At 46.6% G+C, this 22,018-nt stretch overlaps 2 protein-coding genes and 1 long non-coding RNA gene across 5 annotated transcripts in view; 2 read left to right on the top strand and 1 right to left on the bottom strand.

Annotated features, from left to right (window-relative positions):
* The window catches only part of AGO2 (argonaute RISC catalytic component 2), an 86,770-nt gene extending 74,501 nt beyond the window's left edge, over positions 1–12,269 (top strand). For both annotated transcript variants that reach the window (XM_023228060.2, XM_023228059.2), the window contains exon 19: positions 278–12,269. In XM_023228060.2, coding sequence (XP_023083828.1) covers positions 278–386 — 109 coding nt within the window. In that variant the 3' untranslated portion in view covers positions 387–12,269. The remainder of the gene's footprint in view (positions 1–277) is intronic.
* Positions 12,270–16,252: 3,983 nt separating this feature from the next.
* On the bottom strand, positions 16,253–21,402 carry CHRAC1 (chromatin accessibility complex subunit 1). 2 transcript variants are annotated; one of them, XR_002734924.3, is made up of 4 exons: positions 21,059–21,402; positions 17,874–18,000; positions 17,022–17,247; positions 16,253–16,772 (listed from the first exon to the last, which is right to left on the bottom strand). XR_002734924.3 is itself a non-coding variant. In XM_023228113.3 (3 exons), the coding sequence occupies exons 1-3, from the start codon at positions 21,203–21,205 to the stop codon at positions 17,126–17,128; spliced, it is 396 nt and encodes a 131-aa protein (XP_023083881.2). In that variant the 5' UTR covers positions 21,206–21,402; the 3' UTR covers positions 16,255–17,125. The 2 variants fall into 2 exon arrangements, 1 of the variants encoding a protein (XP_023083881.2); XM_023228113.3 differs by having other exon boundaries at positions 16,255–17,247.
* The window catches only part of LOC111553360, a 32,362-nt gene continuing 31,204 nt past the window's right edge, over positions 20,861–22,018 (top strand). Inside the window, exon 1 of the long non-coding RNA XR_002734925.3 lies at positions 20,861–21,570. This is a non-coding gene — a long non-coding RNA (uncharacterized LOC111553360). The remainder of the gene's footprint in view (positions 21,571–22,018) is intronic.

Raw genomic sequence — 22,018 nt, 5'->3', positions numbered from 1 at the left:
GAGCGGTATTGCTGCCTGGAGACCACAGCAGCGGTCGTTTTTGCCACGGGTGTTGGCAGCTGCTTTTCCAGGAAAAAGCTGCTTTTCCGGGGAAGCAGCAGGGCCCCGGCAGCTGGAGCCAGCACCCTAGAAGGCCTTATTAGTGGCATGGCCGGCAGCATGGGACTCTCCCCTCCCCCAGGTTCCTGCCGTGCCATCCCGACTTAGTTATGGACGCACCGCCTCATCGTGCATTAAGGCTGCACGTTCTCATTCTCTGTCTCTCTCATCCCTGCAGTGCTGAAGGAAGCCATACCTCTGGGCAGAGTAACGGGCGAGACCACCAAGCACTGGCCAAGGCGGTCCAGGTTCACCAAGACACTCTGCGCACCATGTACTTTGCTTGACATGTTTTAGTGTTTAGCGATTGTGTACCGAGTGGGATTCACGAGACCAGCTACACTCAGACCAACAGATGGCCAGCCCTTCCGTGACAGCCAGCATTGAACATGAGACGTCATTGATTTTATTAGATTCTCCGTTTTCCAGAATGCCTTCTGTCCCAGATTTCACACTTGGATTTTGAACTGCAGACCTGTATGAGAACCCAATGTCATAGGAAATACGGTTTGCTAAAATCTATAAGCTGCTTATTAAAATAGAGTCCCGTGTTTCCTAAAAATCTAAAACCAGTCTATGAACTCAGGGCTTTAAAACATTTTTAATTTATTTGGTCATTCAATTTACTTGTTTTTAATACATGATTCTCTATGAAATTGATGGGCTCAAACTAGCTGTGAATCTTCTGAGAGTGAAAGCAACACAAAACACAATTGTGGTTTTAAAGCCTTGAACATTCTGATGTTGTCACTAAAGTTGATTTCCAGGCGATGCTCGTGTGCCGCTGGCGTGGCTCACCCAAGGTCCTTGGCCGAGGGCCGGTGGCCATGCAGAGGCCTCCGCAGGTGCCGTGCTCTGCCAGCACCGCCCTTCCCCCGGCCTGAACTAAGGAGCAGTGGTAGAAGGTGGGCCCCATGTGTTTACAGCATTTCCCGGTCCAGAGAGGTTGGCAGACAAGTGCCATTTTAATAAAAATGTATTTAAAAAAAGAAAAAAGACAATAGACTGACAGTCTAATCATCAGATTTGTCCTATAGGACTGTGACATTTATTTTCCAAAGTTTTTAAAGAATACGGGTCTGTGGTGATGAATACAGTACAATCCTTTTTCACTGTTATGTCTTTAATGTAAGAGAAAATTATATATATCTGGTTTGCAGTATTAATGTGATAGATAGATGCTGTTTTTTCATTTTATTGACTATGGGGTGCTTCTGTGATCTGTTTAGCATATCAAGAGTGTTTTGGAGCCTGGAGACGAGACCGCCTCTCAGTTCTTAGTGCTTAAGGACAGGAATATGCAGTTAATGTGACAGCAACCCGCTTCCCCCCCGTAGAGACTGTGCAGCGTGTACCCTCGGGAGGGGACGGGTATGCTCTCCGCGCCGCTCGCCGCCCTCCCTGCCGCCTCATCCCCCGTGTCACTCACTCAGCTGATGAAGCACAAGTGGAAATTATTTATTCTTGCATTGCTGGGAAACACATTCGTGTGTCGGGACGCACTCCTCTCCGTGTGCGCTTTTGTCAGATGACTTTCATAGATCTATGCACTGAGATTTGTAGAAAGCTGTCGGTGGTGGCTCTGCTGGGCGTGAGGCTGTCAGTCACAGTGAAGGAGCCTGCCTGGCCCTGGGAGGCCCAAGGATGGCAGGGCCAGCAGAAGGCGTAGGCCATTCTTCTGGGGTTTGCATTTGGGGCCCCAGGCGTGGGGTTGCCAGTCTAGAAACTGTTGCACTAAGACTGACGCTGCGGACAATTGTGAAGGCTAACAACAGACAACTCTGTTTGTGCTGAGTGCGCTTTTTGTCTCTGTACACAGTTTTAGTAAGACTCAATTCCGCGTTCCGTGTAGAGGCGTCAGGAAGGAGGCGAGCCTCCCCTAGTGCTGCTGTGCGCTCCTTAGATTCCCCCTTCCTGCTGCTGTTCCCTCCCCGGCCCTGTGCGACACTTACCTCGGCACTGTGGTGGGGTGGGGTGCCAAAGGAGCTGCCTCCTGCTGAGCGGCACCCCCTCCGCCTTCGTGCTCAGCTGCTTCGGAGGCAGCAGGAGGGGCAGCAGGCCGCGGGTGGGGGGTTGCCGGACACCTCGCCTGGATGTTGGCGGCAATGACAAAGGGATGACTATTATTTGTGAAGACGTGTACTCAGAGTGGTGTGTGTGTGTGTACGCACGCGTGTGTCCCTGTGTGTGTGTGTCTTATTAATGGCATTAATCTCTTCTGGCTGTATTTTTTTTTTAATCTTTTTCAATGACAGAAGCCCCCACTCTAAGAAATCGCAATTCCCTGTTGTTTTATTGGCAAGTGGCACTTTCTCCTGTTTTCAGAAGGATACAGGCATGCTCTTAGCTTAAATTAACAGATGCATTCAAGCTAAGGAGGGAATCTTGTGACTAGTAACTTTTCAAATTGGAAATTAGTTTCCAGCCATTTCTAGAATCATCTGGAACTACGTGTCTCGAAGGTGTGTTTCTTGCACCTGCATCAGGCTCTCTGTCTGGGGGATGGTGGTTCTTGTTTAAAATGCAGATTTGTGGGCCTGCTGCCACCTCCTGAGTGCGGTACTTCAGGGCTGGCCTGGGCATCTGTGTCTGAGCGATGGCCTGCAGCCCTGGGCTCCCTGGGGCCTGAGGACCCAGCTCTGGCAGCGCGCGGCAGGGAGGAGGTGCTTCCTGAGCAGATGCCTGGGACAGACTGGGCTGGCAGAAAAGTAGGACTACAATTTTTTTTTTTTTTTTTTAATCATTTTGAAGGAAAAGTTTTCTTTTTAGTGGGCCGGAGTACTTTGAGAAGGGTACTTTTTTATAGCCCTATGCTTGTTTTATAAAACTTTTAATACTAAAAACATGAATAGACCAAACATCTCCAGCTGGGTCAGCTGAATACCTTTGTACATGTCTGATGATTCAGAGTTTAAATGGCTGTAGTTACAATTTCTCAGGTAAACAATTGTTTTCTCAAATTTTTACCAATCCCTGCATTATTAGGATAAATTTTGAGACAGTGTAAAACCTCAGAGTACAGTAGGGTAAGTCCCAGCCCTGTTCACGTGGAAGCCAGAGGCGGCCCCATCCCCGGCATCTGATCCTCTGATCCTGTGGGTGCCTGGGGCCTCCCCATCCTTCCCCGTCCAGTGCTGCCCGCCGGGCCTGTTGAGATTTGAGGGGTGCCCACTCGCTGGCTTTGTCCCCATCCCACTGTTAAGTAAGGTGTGCCTTGCTTTAAGCAAACTGAATGTGAAAATTATGTTGTAGAAGTCTGGGTTTGTTTAAAAGAAAAACTGGGATTTTTATCTCATCTCTTTAAAAGAGGTCTCCTGATTCGATTCCTGTACTAGGACTCTTCCTGGTATTTTTTACATGTTCACTTTTTAACAGCATTGATGTACTCCCATCCTTTTACCACTAACCTATCACATTTGACAAGTTCTTGCTGTAATGACGAATCTATTAACGAACACCAGGGGAGCCGTGGAAAGCTGCCCTCGTGTGTGAGAGCCCTGCGGTGACGCAAAGCCACCGTCCTGTTGTTTGTGTGTCCTAAGCTCAGATTTTCCTGGTTTGGATAAATTTTGTAAAACTGGGCATAGCTATACTTTTAGAAAGGGATTGTTTTCCTTCGGTTTTGGTTTTCTCTGGTTCAAGCAGTCTTTACATGCAGACATTTTATAGCACATTCGGGTCTCCCTTTTCTTTTCAAGATGATGTTGCTTTTCGGTGGTGGTGTCACACTCCTTTGAATGAATGTTTGCACTCTAGAACCACGAACGATGCGTGCCCATTGTACAGCCTGCCCAAGAGGGAACTGTCGGAAGCGGGCAGTGACCTCCGCCCTGTTTGTTTGAGGCTGACCCAAACTGCTATCACTGATGTTTACCCCGGTGACTCAGCGCCTGTTAGAACACATCATGTCAGTTCAGTTCCTGTAGTGGGGTTAGTAGGTGGGGGGTTTTACTGTTGTTGTTATTTGTTACTTTTATTGCTGTTAAATGCAAATATTGCTATTTATTTTTTCCTTTCTGCTCTGGTTTGGTTTGGCCGACACAGATATTCCAGTGCACGTGGTACCTAATGGATGTGATAGAAATGATTTCCCCAACTTTTATAAATTACCTAATGTTTACCTTCAAGTTTGCTGGATGATTTATTTTTGAAAGCCACAAATGTGATTTTTCTGGATGAATTGTTTTTCTTATATATGCAGCAATGTAATTTTACATTGATCTGCGGGATGGTTTAAATTTTATTTTTACAAGGCAGTTTTTCAGTCAAATTCTATATTTGATACAATATGCTAAGGATAGACCGGCCACACGCCAGGCAGCCAGGACACCAGAGTGTCCCCAGGAGGCTTTTGGGGCTGGGGCGGCTTCTCGGCTGCCCGTGCTGGTGGCCCGTGGCTTGCTCCCTGCACCTCTGGCAACTGATTGAGTCCTTCGGCGGGACTGTGACCCGCTGGACAGTTCAAAGGATTTTTCGTGGGCATTTTTCTACACATAAGGCGGTTCCATTAGGAGGAGCTTTAGAAGTCGACATAATCCAGACAGTGGACAATCCCAGTGGCCCAGACAAGCCATACGACATTTTCCTGTGACCTCTCTCTGACCCATCTCTCACGCTCATGAGAAAAGGAATGTACAATAAATAGAAACTCCCTCAGTGCTCATGCGCCTCACTTGCAGAACTCGAGTATTTTCTTTATGTTTGAAGTCCTTCCCCAAAGTGACCGAGAAGTTGCGCGCTCGCTGCCGTGCCAGCAGTTGCGTCTGCTGTGATGCTCTTCGGTGCAGATGCAGTGCACCTGGGATTTGGTCTCGGGGGTGCCCCTGTTACACACACACATGCTGACCCTTTTCTGTAAGGAAAATCTTCAACTCAAAAGAATTGCACTGATTTTTTGACAACTTCTTTTTACGATGTCTCACTTTGCATCTGCTGTACTCGTTTGAGATGACTGTAAATAGATTTATGTTAGGAGAAGTGATATGAATGCACCACGCGGCTCTCTTAGGGAGACACTGCCTCGTATTCAGTATTATGTGTTAGAGTTGTGTGGACTTAACTCTGTGCCGCCCTTGAGCTTCGTATTTGTTGACCATTTATGAAGGACAAGTTCGCCTCATTTTCTTTTTCTTTTGAAGGGAAGTTTTAGATCTTTAACACACTAGGAGAACATGGTCTCTCGGTGCCTGATGATATAGTCCTAAGCAGACTCGTTGCGGTCTTGTGTTGTGGTCTGTTTGATTCCTCGTCGCTTACCATGGCTCTCCAAAGCACGGTCTTCGAGTTCCACCCAGCCTGGACAGTCCGGATGGGAGGCATCTGCTCCGCCTGCTACTAGGACGCGAGGGCCTCCTTGCGTCTCTGTGGTCAGAGTCATTTTAAAGCCATGAGGTCACTGTTGTGTCAAAGCTGTCATTTGTGCCCGTTGTTTTGCTAGAGTAGCAGTGTGTGCTGTATCCCCCGTGTGTCACTCTGTGGTCAGGCTACCCTGTGTCACCCCCAGCAAGAAGTATTTCAGCCCAGACCAGTCTGTGTGTGTGTCCAAGTCACACCAGTGCCATTACGGTGCCCTCGCTTATGCTTCTTTCAGTACGTTTTGCCATGTTATTGTCTAAAGTGAATGTATTGGCTTAGCCAAATCACTACAGAAGGTGGTTCCTAAATACCTTTTAGTTTAAAAAAAAAAAATGCAGATAAAGGCTACCTCTGAATTCTCAATAGATCATCATGTTTGCTCTTAAGTGTAGCTGTCCACACTGAAAACAGCCAATATGTTGCCTGAATAAACTGAATTGTGAACATCTATCTGTTCAGTTCTGGCTTGAAAATGTGTGTGCCATACTGTGACCCACGGGCAGCCCCTCCTCCTCTGCTGTGTCAGGTGGACCAGGGTCACCTCCATGCTGCGCAGCTTTGAGATTCTAGGATTCTACGACTGGCACGAGTGGCATGGGAGGGTTCTCTGCACGGGACAGCACGCTGTCCTTCAGGCTGGCAGGAGCCTGCACAGGTCTGTGTGTGGCAAAAGCTTGAAACAGCCTGTGTCCTGCCTGGCTTTTCACTTTCCTGTTTAATATAAGAAAGCACTTTTTTTTCTGCTTTACGAATGGGTTGAAAATGGGCTCCTCTGTCCTGTCCTCCCTTTTATACCCTCTGTAAAATCACAAAGGTGCTTCAACACCGACTGTCGTGCAAATAGTACATTTAAAATAGTTGCATGGTTTCAAGGACAATGCAGATGTAATTGGCCTTTGACTTTGGGACCTTGGGTTACTCTCACTCCCTACTGCAAAACAAACTAAGGGTTGAAAACAAAGCATTCTGTTCAAATCCAGGGCCCTTTGTTTGAAAGAACACAGGGCCTACAGCTGGTGTTTTGAAGTAGAAGTTCCCACTAGTGGTGCAGTGGACCGTCTGATGCTGACTTGCGGGAAGTCGGTCCTGGGAGGCTCTGAACACCCCTCCCTGTGATTAACCACTTTGCTGTCAGAAATGTCATTTTTCCCTACACTGTGCTGCGGGCCCGGGCCTCCTTCTCTTCTTTCTTTGGGTTCCCTGTGTTCCCCGATCTTCAGGTTAGCGCTCGCCCCAGTTTCTCCATGAGTTTTCTTCTGAGTTGGCGGGCGATGGTTTGCAGTTGGCATCTGGGTGTTTGGAGGTGGCCCCGTTCTCGTATTGGTTGCTCATCAGAGACTGAGTTTGGCCCCGGCGGTTCTACTACGTCACTACCTGGAAGCAGTTGCCTTTAACACTGCTGTTTGGGGTTTCGATGCTTTTTATGCTACGTCGCGTGCTTTAATTCCGGAAGAGCTAAGTGTCCTTTGCAGTCTCTCTCAGAATGTTTTGTAATTCTGCCACTAGACTGTTCCGTGCGAACAGACCTCAAGAGGCTTGGGCACTCGTGGGTGTCCCATTGCCTGCGGACCCAGGGTACTGGCTGCTTGGGTCTGCTGGGCTGGCCTTGGGCCGTCAGAATCTGGTCCAGGGTGTTTGAGGGGACGCTGCGCGGCTGCTCGCCCCTGGACTCAGTCATGGGAGCTGCGGCACGCAGATCCACCACAAGGTTCCTGCACGCGCATCTCCGGAACGCTGCGCTGGGGCTCTCCCACCATCTTCGCGTTTGTGAGAATTTACTCAGAAGTGAGAGAACTGAAGATTCCTGGTGCTTTTGTTAACACATTTCTATCTTATTGGTTGGTGTGGAAATTTTAGATGTGTTAGGTCTTTAAATGCTGTGGGTAGTATGACTAAAGGGTTAAGTCCTCGCCTCACCCCCCAACCCCCTTTTGGGAGGTAGGAAGAGGCTGAATTATCTCCTATTTAAAACCTCCTTGGATTTAAGTAGTTCAGAGTTAAAGCTAAAACACCAAATATTAACTCTTTCCCCCAAGTGTCTCCAGGAACTGGACGTTGGGGCCATTCTCATTCAGTTCTTTTTGAAGCTTCAAGGTCCTTAAAATGAGGGAGTTGATCCCAAGAACACCCCACAGCACCGACCAGCGGGGCACAAGGCAGGCGACTTCATAGATTGGGGTGCTTGTGTAGGGGTCCGGGACTCCTTTGAACTCTGGGAGCTGTGTGCGCAGTCTTGGGTGGGAGAGGGCAGGTCCCTCTGTCCCAAGAAGCCAGTGGTGCCCAGGCCTTTCTCTGTCTGCATCGGTGCCAGCCTGATCGCGTTCTGGAAGACCCAGTCTCAGATTCTGTGCCTTTAAAGTCCGGTCCTCAGTGTCCTTTCAGAATCATATTGGGGCTGTGTTTCTCTGGGGAACTAAGCCTGTGCCATTCCACAAGGTAGGCATGGACCTCCAGCCTTCGAAGCTTTCTTTCCGCTCCTCAGCCCTTGACTTGTAAACTGTGATGCCATGTGGTCTGGAGCCGCGGGGGACGCACTTGGTCTCATTGCGGAAAACGCTTGGTTCCAGTCTTGTGGTTTTTCCCATACCCTGACCAAGTCCACCTCTGCCAGGATTGCAGGAGATTGGTGCAAGACCCATCTTTTCCACGTTGACCATGACCATCTGCAAAGCCTGGTGGTCTTGTTCTCATAGTCACTCGACAAGAATATTTATTGTAATGGAAGTAGATTTTTTAAAAAGGAATTGGAATCATGTCTTTGTAGAATGTGTGAAGTCCTCAGCTGTAAGGTGCTATTCAGTCCTGTGACCCTTATTTTGGAATGCTCTTCATTACTGTTGCTCTGTTTTGTGACTTCCTGGGAAACCGCTTACTTTGGTGTGATGTCACCTTGAGCTGTGCATATAGGACACCAGTTTTGACTTACCTAATGGGCAGTTTTTATCTCTAGCTTTTTCAAGCCAGGTATTGAGCAGTTTCTTGGCTAATGGCCTAATGAGAAACCACCTTTCCCTGTCAGGGGGTGATTTTATTGATTTTAAGCAGGGAAGTAATCCCATGTACTTATTTCTTAAATACCTAGAAAGTTTTTCTTGGTGGCTCCTCTTGGCCCTCCCCTCTTTCTTCCCCAGCCCACCATCCTGAAAGGCAAGGAACGGCCTCCCCCTCCGCAGAGGCACAGGCTGCAGAGGGAGCACCGTGGCGGCAATCCCAGTTCCTCGTCAAAGCCAAACAGAACGCGCGACTCGAATCCTACAGTATGGAGGGTGGCGTTGCGTTGAAATTCCGGGCCTGAGTTTGATAGTGGATTTTAATGTAGTTGTTAAAGGTATGAATTCATGTTTTGTAACTGTAGAGGCAAGTTTTTATTTTTAAAAAAGTTTTGAGAGAATAATTTATAAGTTTCTGTGCAGCAAAGTGGCTAATTACTCATTAAATACAGGAAAAGAATGTAGTATCTAAATCCAGCTTTTTCTTACCTCTGGTACACTTCAGATTACTTACCTAATACATATTGAGGGGTTTTAACCCTTAGTTTTATCAGTTTTTCTAGTTTTATTTTATTTTTATAAAATAATTGAAAAAGAACCAAAAATGAATTCAAAAGTTCCATAGATGGATTTTTGCCCCTTCTTAATTTTCCCCCACAGCGAACACATTTTAGAAGACATTTTGAATCAAAATGTATTATGACCATTGAAAGTTCACTATTTTCTAAGAAGCGGAGCCACTCCAAGGCCCTCGTTTCAGGTGGTACTCTCTATGTATTGTCTATGGGCTTGTTTCTGCCTGTACAGTGGAACCATGTGACCATGTCTTGTGCTTGCAATATAGAAACCATGCAGTGCTGTTTTGTAAATTGACAGTTTCTGTATAAACTCTTATTTATAGACATTGGCCTCTCTGTATGATTTTCCATTTGCTACATGAATTGTAAAATTAATTATAAAATTATAGTACCTGCTAAATACAATTCTGAGGCTTCATGTCATTGTCTTTAGTTGAATACCATGCTGTGTGTCTTGAAGATGTCCACGCTTGCATGATGCTAGGTGGCAATGCCACTTTAAGCCTTAATCAGATGTTAAATTTGTGAGTTTCAGAGTATGCAAAAATATTAGGCAGAGTGAGTGTAAACTGTTCAGATCAAGATGCTGTATCATAATTCAAGTTATTTTTTCTGGAGTTAAAGGGAAGCATTCAGTGACCCACCTCTCTGTGTCTCTCTCTCTCTCTTTCTCTGTCTGTCTCTCTTTCTCTCTCTCTCTGTCTCTCTTTCTCTCTCTTGTCTAGCTTGGCTGTGGCCATAGCTTGATGAAAATGGACCATTGTGCATTTCTGTGACAGTCAAAAAGACCTGTTCTAAAAGTCTTGCGACTTTCAGGGTTTTTTGTTTTTGTTTTTTTTAATGTTTCTTTTTTTTTCCTCCCTCCAGTCTGAGATTTCTGTATGGCTGATGGAGAGTGCAGTTTGGGCGTAGGTCTTATTTGCAAACCTGCTCATGTACTAAGCTTTCTTCAGGTAGTACCACCTGTCATCGCTTCTGCATATGATTTAAATGGATTTTTGTGTTTTGATAAAAGTATCATAAATTTAGAGATAAAATGGAGGGGACCCAGCTTTCTTTACAATGTGGATCTACCTCAGTTAAACAGTTGGGTGCTATTACTAAGTCTGTCAAATTTAATTGGAAAAAGTAACCAAACAGTGAGATACAACTCCACATGAAACTTGAAATTGTAATTTCCGTTTATTTAATGATATTTTTATTTATTTGTGCCTTTTATGTTGAACCCCAATGCATTGAAAACAAAATCAGTATGAAACAGTACGTATTTTATTTATATTACAGGTGGGGAGAAAAGTCCAATTGGTCATGGAATTTGATAGACTTTCCCCCAGCCTACTGCTGCAGTGTATTATAATCCCGACTGCCCCCCTGTGAAAAGAAAAAAAAAATGTCCAAGAGCAAACTTAACATTTTACAATCAATAAAGTCCAAACTCCTCTATGCACATATTTATAGCTTATCACTTCATTTTCTGTGCCAGTGAAGGGGCGGCCAGAAAAAAAATCCCATGTACCCTCATCATTGCTTTTCTAGCCATTCATGCCCCTTCTTCCTCTGGCACATTTTCTAAGAGTTTATTTCATAAGCAGCAAATGGACTGTTGTCGATTTCATCTCTCCTGACCTACCTGGTGGAGGTGCTAATGGCCATGGACAGAAAGGGGCGGGCCAGAGCTCGTGGCTTTGTGGAGGCAGAGGCCTGCATTCAGCAGCAGCCCTGCGTGCCTGTGAGTTAGGAATGCTTTCTGACAGGTAAGAAAATGAGATAGGTTGATGACTTACCATGCTTTTATATTTGGCAGTTTACAATTCTAGACTTTTCCTACTATGGCGATCTTTTTTTACTTAATTCTTTGGAGGTAACAATATTTTGGAGTCTTAAGAATTTGATTTTATACCAATAAGAAATAAAAATTAGGGATCTTTCCTGTAGTCTATAGTTTTACTATTTTAAAGAGATCTCTGAATTTTACAAGAGAACCAACATTCCTTAATGGCAGAACTTTGAAAGTTGATTTGGGAGGCTTTTTGCTGCAGGGTCTCAAAAATAAAAAGAGAGAGAGATGATTCTACTTAAATGTTTTTAATTTTCTAACTTCCATCAGGTTGATACTTAAGCTCTATTTTGTAAAGAGTAAATCATCCTTCAGTATGCTGCAGAAGATGATCAGCATTCTTGCACTTTCTCAGTAATAAGACGCGCCGGGCAATTGGCTCCCCAGGACGCAGTGTGTTTTTAACCTAACGAGAGGACTTTGGGGCAGGTGATTAAATTTATATAGGTACCTCAAGAAAAAGAACCTGAATATGCTGCATTTTATTTCTTTAGCTTTTACATGTAGCATTTTGTTTTGCTTTTGTTATTTTTGTTTAGATATATACTTTTTGGACCCCAATAGACTGTTGAAAGAAATTTAAAAATTACTCTTGTAGGGATATAGTATCCTTAAAAAAATAAAAAATAAAAAAAATTGCTGCAATATCTGGCTCGAAGGTTGCCCTATATTAGAATATTACTTTAGCCAAATACACCCGAGGAGGCGGATACTATGTTTATAAGCAGACAATAATGTTCTGAATCCTTTCTGTTCATGCTGCTTTCTTAATTCGTTTCTCCATGTCATCAAGAGGTTGGGTAACTTATTTCTAAGCTCAAGGTTAAAAATCATGTCCCCTTTTTTTTTTTTTTTTTTTTTCTTTTTTCCCCCAACACAGACCTCAGAAAAATTGCAATTGAGGAAGTAGCATGATTCTAAATGTGTTGCTGAAGTCAGGCAGCCCGAGCCTCTGGTCTCTCCAGGGCCCGTCTTCACATTTCTCTACTCCTCAGCACTCACCCGAGACTGAACAGATGGGGAGTGGTCTTGATTGTCAAGATAAAACTGGTGAAGAAAGCTAAATGCTGAGAAACTGAGCATCTATTGTCATGTTTAAGCTTAGCTGGGTCCTTTCTAGTTTGTTTTTACAGCTTACTAGGTTAAGTAGTTTGCACTATTTTTGCAATAAATTCATGGAAAACCTAACAGTTACTTGTTTTGTTTCTTACTGTGTGTATATAAACTAATACTAAAAGTTTGGCATAGTGTTTTTTCACCTCCTTACATAACCCCTAACATGCACAGAATGCTGTAAATCTGATAAAATATGATGTGAATGATATTTTATAAAGTTATTTTGTATGGTGTCAATTTTGTTTTGCCTCATAGTTATGTCAGCAAAAAATTAAATAAAAGTCCTCCTATTTACAGCTGCCTCTTCCAAAAATCTTCAATTCCTCACGTACTTCTTTAGGCGCTTCCTTCGGCACAGGTTATGATTCCGGTTCCCGAGGCAGAAGCATGCCTTCAGGGATGGAAGAGCCCTGTTCCACAAACGGGGCTGTTCCTTGAAGAATGTACTTAGCAGAGCTGGGCACTACCCAAGGATTTGGGTTTCGGGGATGAGAACCACAGGCATGAGTGAGTTGGGCGAGTGGGAACAGCCATGGTGTCTCGGATAGTTTGCTGTTTCTGCTCTTGCAAAAGGATGAAGAAGCCATTCAGCTAAGCCCATCACCAGCAAGGTCCTGAGTTCTGTGTTGAGTGTGGGAACCTGAGCTGGCACCGTCCTGGTTCTCGACCTAGCCAGCCACTTTGTTACTGTATCCTGGCTAGGTTTACAAACACTGGCACTGCTGTCGAATCCCTGGTGGCCGCACCCTGACTGGGCTGTTTTTGACTTCTGCTGTCTATATTGAGAAGACGACGTGCTGGGAAAGGAAAAGGGAGCTTTTCTTTTTTTTTGAGATGGAGCCTCACTCTGTTGCCCAGGCTGGAGTGCTGTGGTGCAATCTCGGCTCACTGCAACCTCTGCCTCCCGAGTTCAAGCGATTCTCCCACCTCAGCCTCCTGAGTAGCTGGGACTACGGGCCTGTGCCACCACCATGCCCGGCTAACTATTGTATTTTAGTAGAGACAGGGTTTCATCGTGTTGGCCAGGCTGATCTTGAACTCCTGTCCTCAGGTGATCTGCCCACCTCGGCCTCCCAAAGTGCTGGGATGACAGGCGTGAGCCACCGCGTCCAGCCAGGCTTTTCCTTAAGAAAGCCCCAAATGGCAGCAAATCCCTAGGCTGTACGTCACTGCTAAGGCAGGCCAAGGTTTTTGTCCTGATTTCAGGTTTCCAAATTTTAAGAACAATGTTACAGAAAATGTGAAAATTCAGATAATTATCTCTAGTCACAACACATAGGCAATTAACCTTAATATTCTGATCGATCTTGTTCCACAGTCTTATTTTTTACAAAAATCAAGATTTACTTTTTTCTTAATGTATCTAGAACCCTTTACTACAGAATTCTTAGTATACCAAGCACCTCTGTGCCCAGTGGCCCTGGGACCTGCTGGTCAAACCGGAAGAATACACAGAAACTCATCTACAGCCATATACTCACTTGATATGGCCTCTGTTATATTCTCGCTATTTCACCGTCATTTATTGAATGGCCAGAAGCAGTAATGATTTAACACTTGCAACCAGGAGCAAAAGATTCATCTTCATAAAATCGTTTTGATAATCTGACAGCAGTATGCAAGTTGGAAAGAGGAAAGGCTGTAGGCAGTGTGAGGGAACCAGTCAGGAAGCTACCGTAACAACCTGGCACCTGGTTCAAGGAGGAACTGAAAGGTAAGTGTTCCCTGAACGATCGGATCTTAAATACTTATGGTGCCTTAAGAATGCTTCAGGCCGGACGCGGTGGCTCATGCCTGTAATCCCAGCACTTTCAGAGGCCGAGGTGGGTGGATCACTTGAGGTCAGGAGTTGAAGACCAGCCTGGCCAACAGGGTAAAACCCCATCTCTACTAAGAATACAAAAATTAGCCAGGTGTGGTGGTGCGCATCTGTAATCCCAGCTACTCGAGAGGGTGAGGCAGGAGAATCACTTGAACCTGGGAGGCAGAGGTTGCGGTGTGCTGAGATCGTGCCATTGCACTCCAGCCTGGGTGACAAGAGCAAGACTCAGACTCGAAGAAAAAAAAAAAAAAGATGCTATTAAGAGAATGAAAAGTGGCTGGGAGAAAATGTTTGCAAATCTCCTATCAGGCAAATAACTTGTATTAAAAATATATAAATCTCTCAAAACTCAATAAAAACTGATACCAATTTTTGTACAGGCTGCAGAGCCACTAGAACTCACTCACTACTGGTGGGACTGCAAAATGGCACAGCCACTTTGGAAAACAGTTTGGCAGTTTCTTATAAACTTCTGTATCTCATTCCACTCATAAGCATATACCCAAGTAAAATGAAATCCTATGTTCACACAAAACCTGTACACAGGCCATGCGCAGTGGCTCACACCTGTAATCCCAGCGCCTTGGGAGGCTGAGGTGGGCAGGTCATTTGATTGAGCTCAGGAGTTCGAGACCAGCCTGGCCAACATGGCAAAAATCCATCTCTACTAAAAATACAAAAATGTGCCAGGTGTGGTGAGTGCCTGTAATCCCAGCTACTCAGGAGGCTGAGGTGGGAGGATGGCTTGAACCCAGGTGGGAGAGGTTGCAGTGAGCCAAGATCACACCACTGCACACCACCCTTGGCAGCAGAGTTTGTGAGACTCCATCGCAGAAAACACAAACAAAAACCTGTACACAAATACTTACAGGGCTTTATTAATTGTAGTCATCAAGGCCAGGTGTGGTGGCTTATGCCTATAATCCCATCACTGGGAGGCAGAGGCGGGCGGATCATTTGATGTCAGGAGTAGAGACCAGCCTGGCCAACATGGTGAAACCCCACCTCTACTAAAAGTACAAACAAATGAGCTAAGTGTGGTGATGCTGTGCCTGTAATCCTGGCTACTCAGGAGGTTGACACACAAGAATCACTTGAACCCAGGAGGTAGAAGTTGCAGTAAGCCATGATCATGCCACTGCACTCCAGCCTGGGTGACAGAGTAAGACCCTGTCAAAAAAAAAAATTACAATCACCAAAACTAGAAACAATCTAAATGGGTAATTATCCATATACCTGGAAAATGGATAAACAGATACATCCATACAATGGAATCCTACTCAGCAATATAAAGGGACGGACTGCTGATACCTGTGACAACACAGGTGAATCTCAAATGCATTCTGCTCAACAGCAAAACCGCAGACTCAAATGCTACATACTGAATGATTCCATTTATATGACATTCTGGAAAAGACAGGTCAGCAAACTGTGGTCTGGAAGCCAAATCCAGCCATTTTTTAATGGTACATAAGCTAACAAGTATTTACATTATTAAATGGTTGGAGAAAACAATATTTCATGACACATGAAAATTACACAAAATTCAAGTTTCGGTTTGCAGAAATAAAGCTCTATTGAAACACAGCCACCTGCATTCCTTCACAGATTAATTACCTGGCTGCTTTTGTAGTACAGCAGCTGAGTTTAGCAGCAGCAACAGAGACTATAAAAGCCCACAAAGCTTGAACTATTTACTGCATGGCCCTTTCCAGAAAAAAATTTGCTGACACCTGCTATAGGCACACAGAATAGCTTGACAGTTGCTAGGGTAAAAGGTGGGGAAGGAGTTGGCCACAAGGGAATTTTCTGGAGGGCGATATAGTTGTTAATTGTGGTGGTGGTGGTGGTGACTTGACTGCATTTGCCAAAACTCAGAACTGTACACCAAAAAGTATTTTTAAAAATATTTTATTTTAAAATAAATGTTAATGAACAAGACGGACAGAAAACACCAGTGGTTGCCAGGCTGCAGGAGAAGAGACGAAGTACAGGGAACAGGGAAATGTCCTGGGTGACAGAACTGTCCTATCGAGTGGTTACAAAACTATGCATTTGTCAAAATTCACAGACTACACACTAAAAAGGGTGATTTTACTGAATGTAAATTATAAACTTTATTTTTAAAAAAGAGATAATGAAGGCCAGGCATGGTGGCTCACGCCTGTAATCCCAGCACTTTGGGAGGCTGAGGCGGACAGATCACTCCCGAAGTCAGGAGTTTGCGACCAGCCTGGCCAACATGGCGAACCCCATCTGTACTAAAAATACAAAAATAGGTTGGGCATGGTGGCCCACGCCTGTAGTCCCAGCTACTTGCGAGGATGAGGCAGGAGAATCACTTGAACCTGGGAGGCGGAGGTTGCAGTGAGCCGAGATAGCGCCACTGCACTCCAGCCTGGGCAACAGAGTGAGAATCCATCTTAAAAAAAAAAAAAAAATGAAATGAGAGGAACCAAACATTTACCCTATGGGGGGTTAAAAAAAAAAAAAAAATAGGCTTATGATAGGTTTTCTCTTCGAGACAGTACAAACAAGTGCCAGGAATTTAAAGCAAAGAACAGGAAGATGAGAGATCTTCAATATACAAAATGTTTCAAAACTTTTTTTTAGCACAACATGCTTATACAAGAGGTGAGACTTATTTTTGTATTTGATTTGATAATTTGACTTGGAATTTTTCTGTGGTAATAAAAGTGTTAGAATGCTTATTTTTAAGTTTCTCAAAATTTGCAGGCAGTTAAAACTAGTTCCATAAAGCATTTTACTGTAAAAATATGTACAGTAATTCTTTAATAGAAAATTCTTTTCTTTAATAGAAAAGTATATTTCTTTACAGTAGAAAAATATCTGAACAGTCAACTTAAGATAAAAATTCAAATATACGTCCTATAAACTATATATTTAGCTAAAACTGAATCGAGCTGTTTATAAGAACTGATTCCAAAATATACATACATGAATTTACATAACTGATACATCGAAGTTCTTCAAAATCGACTGTAAATTGAAAAGTTAAAATTGGCTTTGCCTCTGCAGTTTGGAGCTGCAATGGCTGCCAGTATCGGCTGCTTTCTTGGTGCCTGAGCTGCAGGGTGGGCCTGTCAAGGAGGGACTGCTGTCTGGGTCACTTTCCCTCTGGCTGTTTGTGGCGCAGGTGCATGAGGCGCTCGATCTTGGCCTGGAAAGAATACCTTGAAAGAATATCATGCACTGGAAGTCTGTGAAGTGAAGATGCTAAAAGCGGGCAGTGCTGTGTTTACTTATAGACAGTGGAGCGGGTCCAGGGCAGTCCTCGCCAGGCTGGTTTTTAAAGCACTTTTTTGGTTTAGGATTCAGCTTCATCATGGTCACTTTCATTATCATTGTCATTCTCCTCATCTTCTTCCCTCTTTTCCTCTTTAAGCATTTTCAGGTATTTACTAGCTAATATCTTCTTTGGTAATATATCTTAAAAACATAAAGCTTACATCAGCAATTGGTTATGGTAGACTTTGAACACAGCAATGCACATTTCAAACTGTACTAGTTCCTGCTTTGACCTCTACAAGAGGTTCTAAAACAAGATGAAATTCAGGCTACATTTCTGGGTAAAATATCACAGAAACTAGCATTGTCTCCTAACGAATGCTACAGGCCTCTTTCCATTATTCCACTGAGTACAAACCATGGTGTCTCTATGAGCTGCTTTTATAAGCAACTCTGCCCGATTACCTGAGATAGGCTAGGTGCTAGCCCCAGGGCAGACTTAAGCTCTAACTATGGGCATGTGGACCCACCCTGAGTTTTCCCTTCAGTGGCAGGAAGGGTCCTTGTAAAGGACTGCCCAGCACAGGCGGGCAACCCACATCTTCTGAATGTTGCTGTCTTCACCGTTGTTCTAGGTGGACCACATTACAAACACATTCAAACAGAGAAGATTAAAAGTATCTTCCTGTGACAGCTCATAGCACTTTGCGGCTTGGAAAAAGTAGCAAAAAGTCTAATTCCCTGAAAGCAGAAGGGAGGCAAGGGGTGGGGAAAGAGCTATTGATTACTAATCATTTTTTAACCAGAATGTTTCAAAGACTAAGTACCTGCAAGAAACTGAAAAGTTTCTGATTCCTGTGCAGTATTTGCTAAATCACTGTAAGTCAGTACTTTCTTTTCCTTTCCACTGCCGTGTCTGTAGGAATAGGTGGCTAGACATTGAACAAAGAGCTCCTAAAACAAAATGAAAAAGGAAAATGAAAGGTGTGCTTTGAAAATGTACCACAGAGCTTAATTTTGTAAAATTACATTGCTGATACCTTATTATCAGGCTTAAAATTACATTAAGACTTCAGATTATCTTGGTTTCTTAAATTACAAGAAATCACTGCGGAGGCCGGGTGTGGTGGCTCACGCCGGTAATACCAACACTTTGGAAGGCTGAGGCAGGAGGATCACTTGAGGTCAGGAGTTTGAGATCAGACTGGCCAACATGGTGAAACCCCATCTCTACTAAAAATACAAAAATTAGGCCGGGCGCGGTGGCTCAAGCCTGTAATCCCAGCACTTTGGGAGGCCGAGACGGGCGGATCACGAGGTCAGGAGATCGAGACCATCCTGGCTAACATGGCGAAACCCCGTCTCTACTAAAAATACAAAAAACTAGCCGGGCGACATGGCGGGCGCCTGTAGTCCCAGCTACTCCGGAGGCTGAGGCAGGAGAATGGCATAAACCCGGGAGGCGGAGCTTGCAGTGAGCTGAGATCCGGCCACTGGCTCCAGCCTGGGTGGCAGAGCGAGACTCCGTCTCAAAAAAAAAAAAAAAAAAAACAAACAAAAATTAGCTGGGCATGGTGGCAGGTGCCTGTAATCCCAGCCACTTGAGAGGCTGAGGCAGGAGAATCGCTTGAACCTGGGAACTAGAGGTTGGAGGTTGCAGCACTCTAACCTGGGCAAGACTCCGTCTCAAAAAAAAAAAAAAAAAAAAGAAAGAAAGAAAGAAATCACCGGGGAAAAGAAAAACACGAGGTCAGAAAGAAAGCAAAGGCAGTATCAAAACTGGCAGAGAAGCAGGCATTTTCCAGAGGCTTTAGATGTCTAACTTATGAAAAATATTAATCATAACTGTTTAATGGCCAACCTCTACAGTAAAAAAAGAAGCGGCCGGGCGCGGTGGCTCACGCCTGTCATCCCAGCACTTTGGGAGGCCGAGGCGGGTGGATCACAAGGTCAGGAAATCGAGACCATCCTGGCTAACACGGTGAAACCCCCTCTCTACTAAAAATACCAAATCAAAATTAGCCGGGCATGGTGGCGGACGCCGATAGTCCCAGCTACTCGGGAGGCTGAGGCAGGAGAATGGCGTGAACCCGGGAGGTGGAGCTTGCAGTAAGCCGAGATCGCGCCACTGCACTCCAGCCTGGGAGACAGAGCGAGACTCTGTCTCAAAAAAAGAAAAGAAAAAAGAAAAGAAAAGAAAGAAGCAAAAAGCCATTCAAAAATTCTATTTGGCTCAGTAATACATTTTTAGTCTTCTATTTGCATACACTGTTTCTAACGTGGTTCACCTACAACTATAGTGACCACAGCTCACATTTTGCCGAAACTTTTCTATTCTAGAAACTAACGTACAATCCTCAGACCTAATGCAACAACCAGAACTGATCATCTTCTCCCTCCTGCACCCCAGTTCTTATAGCAGGGCCAAGTCTTCATTTTTACAGAGGCTGAACTGAGCCTTTCTCAAGGTTTTGACTTTAACGCATCTAGTTCAGTTCATAAGGGATGAGAAAGACAGCCATTGTGGCCTGTAATCCCAGCAGTTTGGGAGGCTGAGGCAGACGGATCACCTGAGGTCAGGCGTTCATGACCAATTTGGGCAACATGGGGAAACCCTGTCTCTACCAAAAAGTACAAAGATCAGTCAAGTGTGATGGCAAGCACCTGTAATCCCAGCTACTCAGGAGACTGAGGCAGGAGAATCACTTGAACCCGGGAGGCAGAGGTTGCAGTGAGCCGAGATCACGCCACTGCACTCCAGCCTGGGCAACTCCATCTCAAAAAATAAGGGATCAGAAGTGCCTGCATAAATCCCCATTCCTTAACACCAATAGAATGAAACTGTACAGGAAAATACAAATGTCCCCAGATGACCCCAGGGTCACTCTCCCTCTGGCTGTTTGTGGCGCAGGTGCAATAATTGCAGAATATGCAATTATTTCCCTGGGCTCTAGGAAAACATGGCTCTGACACAAAGCGGGCAAGAAACCTGTAATTTCCCACTTCCCTTAGTTCTAGTCCAACACTGTCGGAACATCATATACTTAACTACAAGTAGGGACTGGAAAATGGAATGCAAGGCAAGCTAAAGCATTTAACTCTGTAGCTGAAATATGGCCCAGTTTCAGAGCAGGAAAACATCTGGCCTAATACTATCAAGACGCAATTTTTTAAAAAGACAAAATTAACTATTTTGCACCCAAGAGGATGCTAAACCGGCTGTAAAACTAAGTTCCCTGGACTTCCTTAAATTCTGGTTGGGGTATGTGCTGCCTCTTAAGACGAGGGGCCAGGTGTGGCGGGCGGGCGGGCTCGAAAGCCTCGGACCGCTGGAGCTGGCACCGCACCTACGGGGAAAAAAGCCTCGAGTGGCGGGTGAAGCGCCCGGCTGCACCTCCCACGGGACACTGGAGGAGCCAGGGCCCCCAAAGCACGAAGCAGGCCAGTGACGAGAAAAGGAACGCCGGGACTGGGAATCTCGGGCGAAAAAGCCCCCAAAAAAACCTAACGAGAAAAACGCCACTCGGCGCTCACGCCCACGGCTAGAGCCGGAAACGTTGCGCCGCACGCGAAGCAGGACTGGAGCGCACAGGTAGGCGGGACGAAAGGCGCGCAGAGGAACGCGGGAGCTTACAGGTTTGCCGGACGGAAGAGCGCGAGAAATGGCGGGAGGACAGTGGGGTGGGAGGGGCGAAGGTGCGCAAGGAAGGGTGGGGCGGGCGGAGCGAAGGAAGGAGAGAAAGGGCGGGAGAGGCGCGCGGTAGGCGGGGCGAAAAAACTCGAGAACCAGAGGGAGCGGCGCGGGGTGGGCGGGGCGAAGATGCGCGAGAAGGTGTGGGGGCGCGGGGGCACCGTGGCGCGCGCCGGCGTGGGACGGGGACAGCGGGCGCGCGCGAGCCCGGCAAGGGCAGCCGGCGGCGCGCGGGCCCAAGGGGACTGGGCAGTGCCCAGAGCCCGGCGGGGCGGGGCGCGACGGGTAAGGGCGGCCCACACCCCCGCCCTACCCCCTCACCGTGGCCTTGGCTGTGAGCACTAACGCCTCCTGGTTGATGCTGGACACCTCGGGGGAGCTCTTCATGATGACCCGGATGCGGGATAGAGGCAGCGAGATGAGCCGCTGCTCCGCGCACTTGTCTTTGCCCACGACCACGTCCGCCATCTTCCCGCCCCTCGCGCGGGCGGCAGCCGGCGGGCCCGACCGCGAAGTGGCTGCCCTGCCGGCCAGCCGGTGGGTGCGGGGAGCCGTGCCCGCTGCCCCGTGGGAGTTGTAGTGTGGGGAGGCGCCGCCGCGAGGCCTGGAGCGGCCCGTCCGGGAGACTACGAGCTCCGTGATGCCTCGCGCGCCCCATCTGCGCATGCGCCCCCCCTCGGCCCACACCCCCCCGCCCCTCCCCCACCGAGTGTGTGACCCGACGTGGAGCCAGGAGCCCAGAGCCTAGTGAGGGGCGGGGACCGGGGCGTTGCGGGGCCGCGCCCTTCTCTGGAGTCTCTGGGCTGCGGTCGCGGACTACGACTTTGATCCGGGTGAGGGCTCTGCGAATGGGCAAGCAAAACTCTCCGAGTCCGGGCCTCGTCGCTCGGTGCTGTGTGTTAAGCGCCTGCGCTGTGCTAGGACCGGGCGTGCCGCCGTGGGCAAAAAGTGATGCTTTCCTGAAGCATGAAGTTCTGGGGGGGACGACCAAGCCGACAGCGGATGCGTCCTGCGCCGGTAGCTACGCGGCCGGTGCAAGAGCAGAGACCAGCACGGGCGATGCGGGGGTGCCGGGCTTGCTGCACCGCTCTGCGCCGCGGGGTGATGGGGAGAGGCGCCTTCATTGGGGGTGAAGGGCGGGGAGCTGCCCGGAGGAGGTCCTGGAGCCCGGTGGGAACAGCCTCTTCGGGACTGCTCCGAGAGACGGTGTGCAGAGCCTGGCGTGCTCGTTGAGGTCTGACAGGCAGCCGGGGCTAGGACCTGTTGGTTTTTTTTAATGTA

The sequence above is a fragment of the Piliocolobus tephrosceles genome, chromosome 7 (genome assembly GCF_002776525.5).
Source record: "Piliocolobus tephrosceles isolate RC106 chromosome 7, ASM277652v3, whole genome shotgun sequence".
Lineage (NCBI taxonomy): Eukaryota > Metazoa > Chordata > Mammalia > Primates > Cercopithecidae > Piliocolobus > Piliocolobus tephrosceles.
This window is presented reverse-complemented; position numbering and strand designations above follow the sequence as displayed.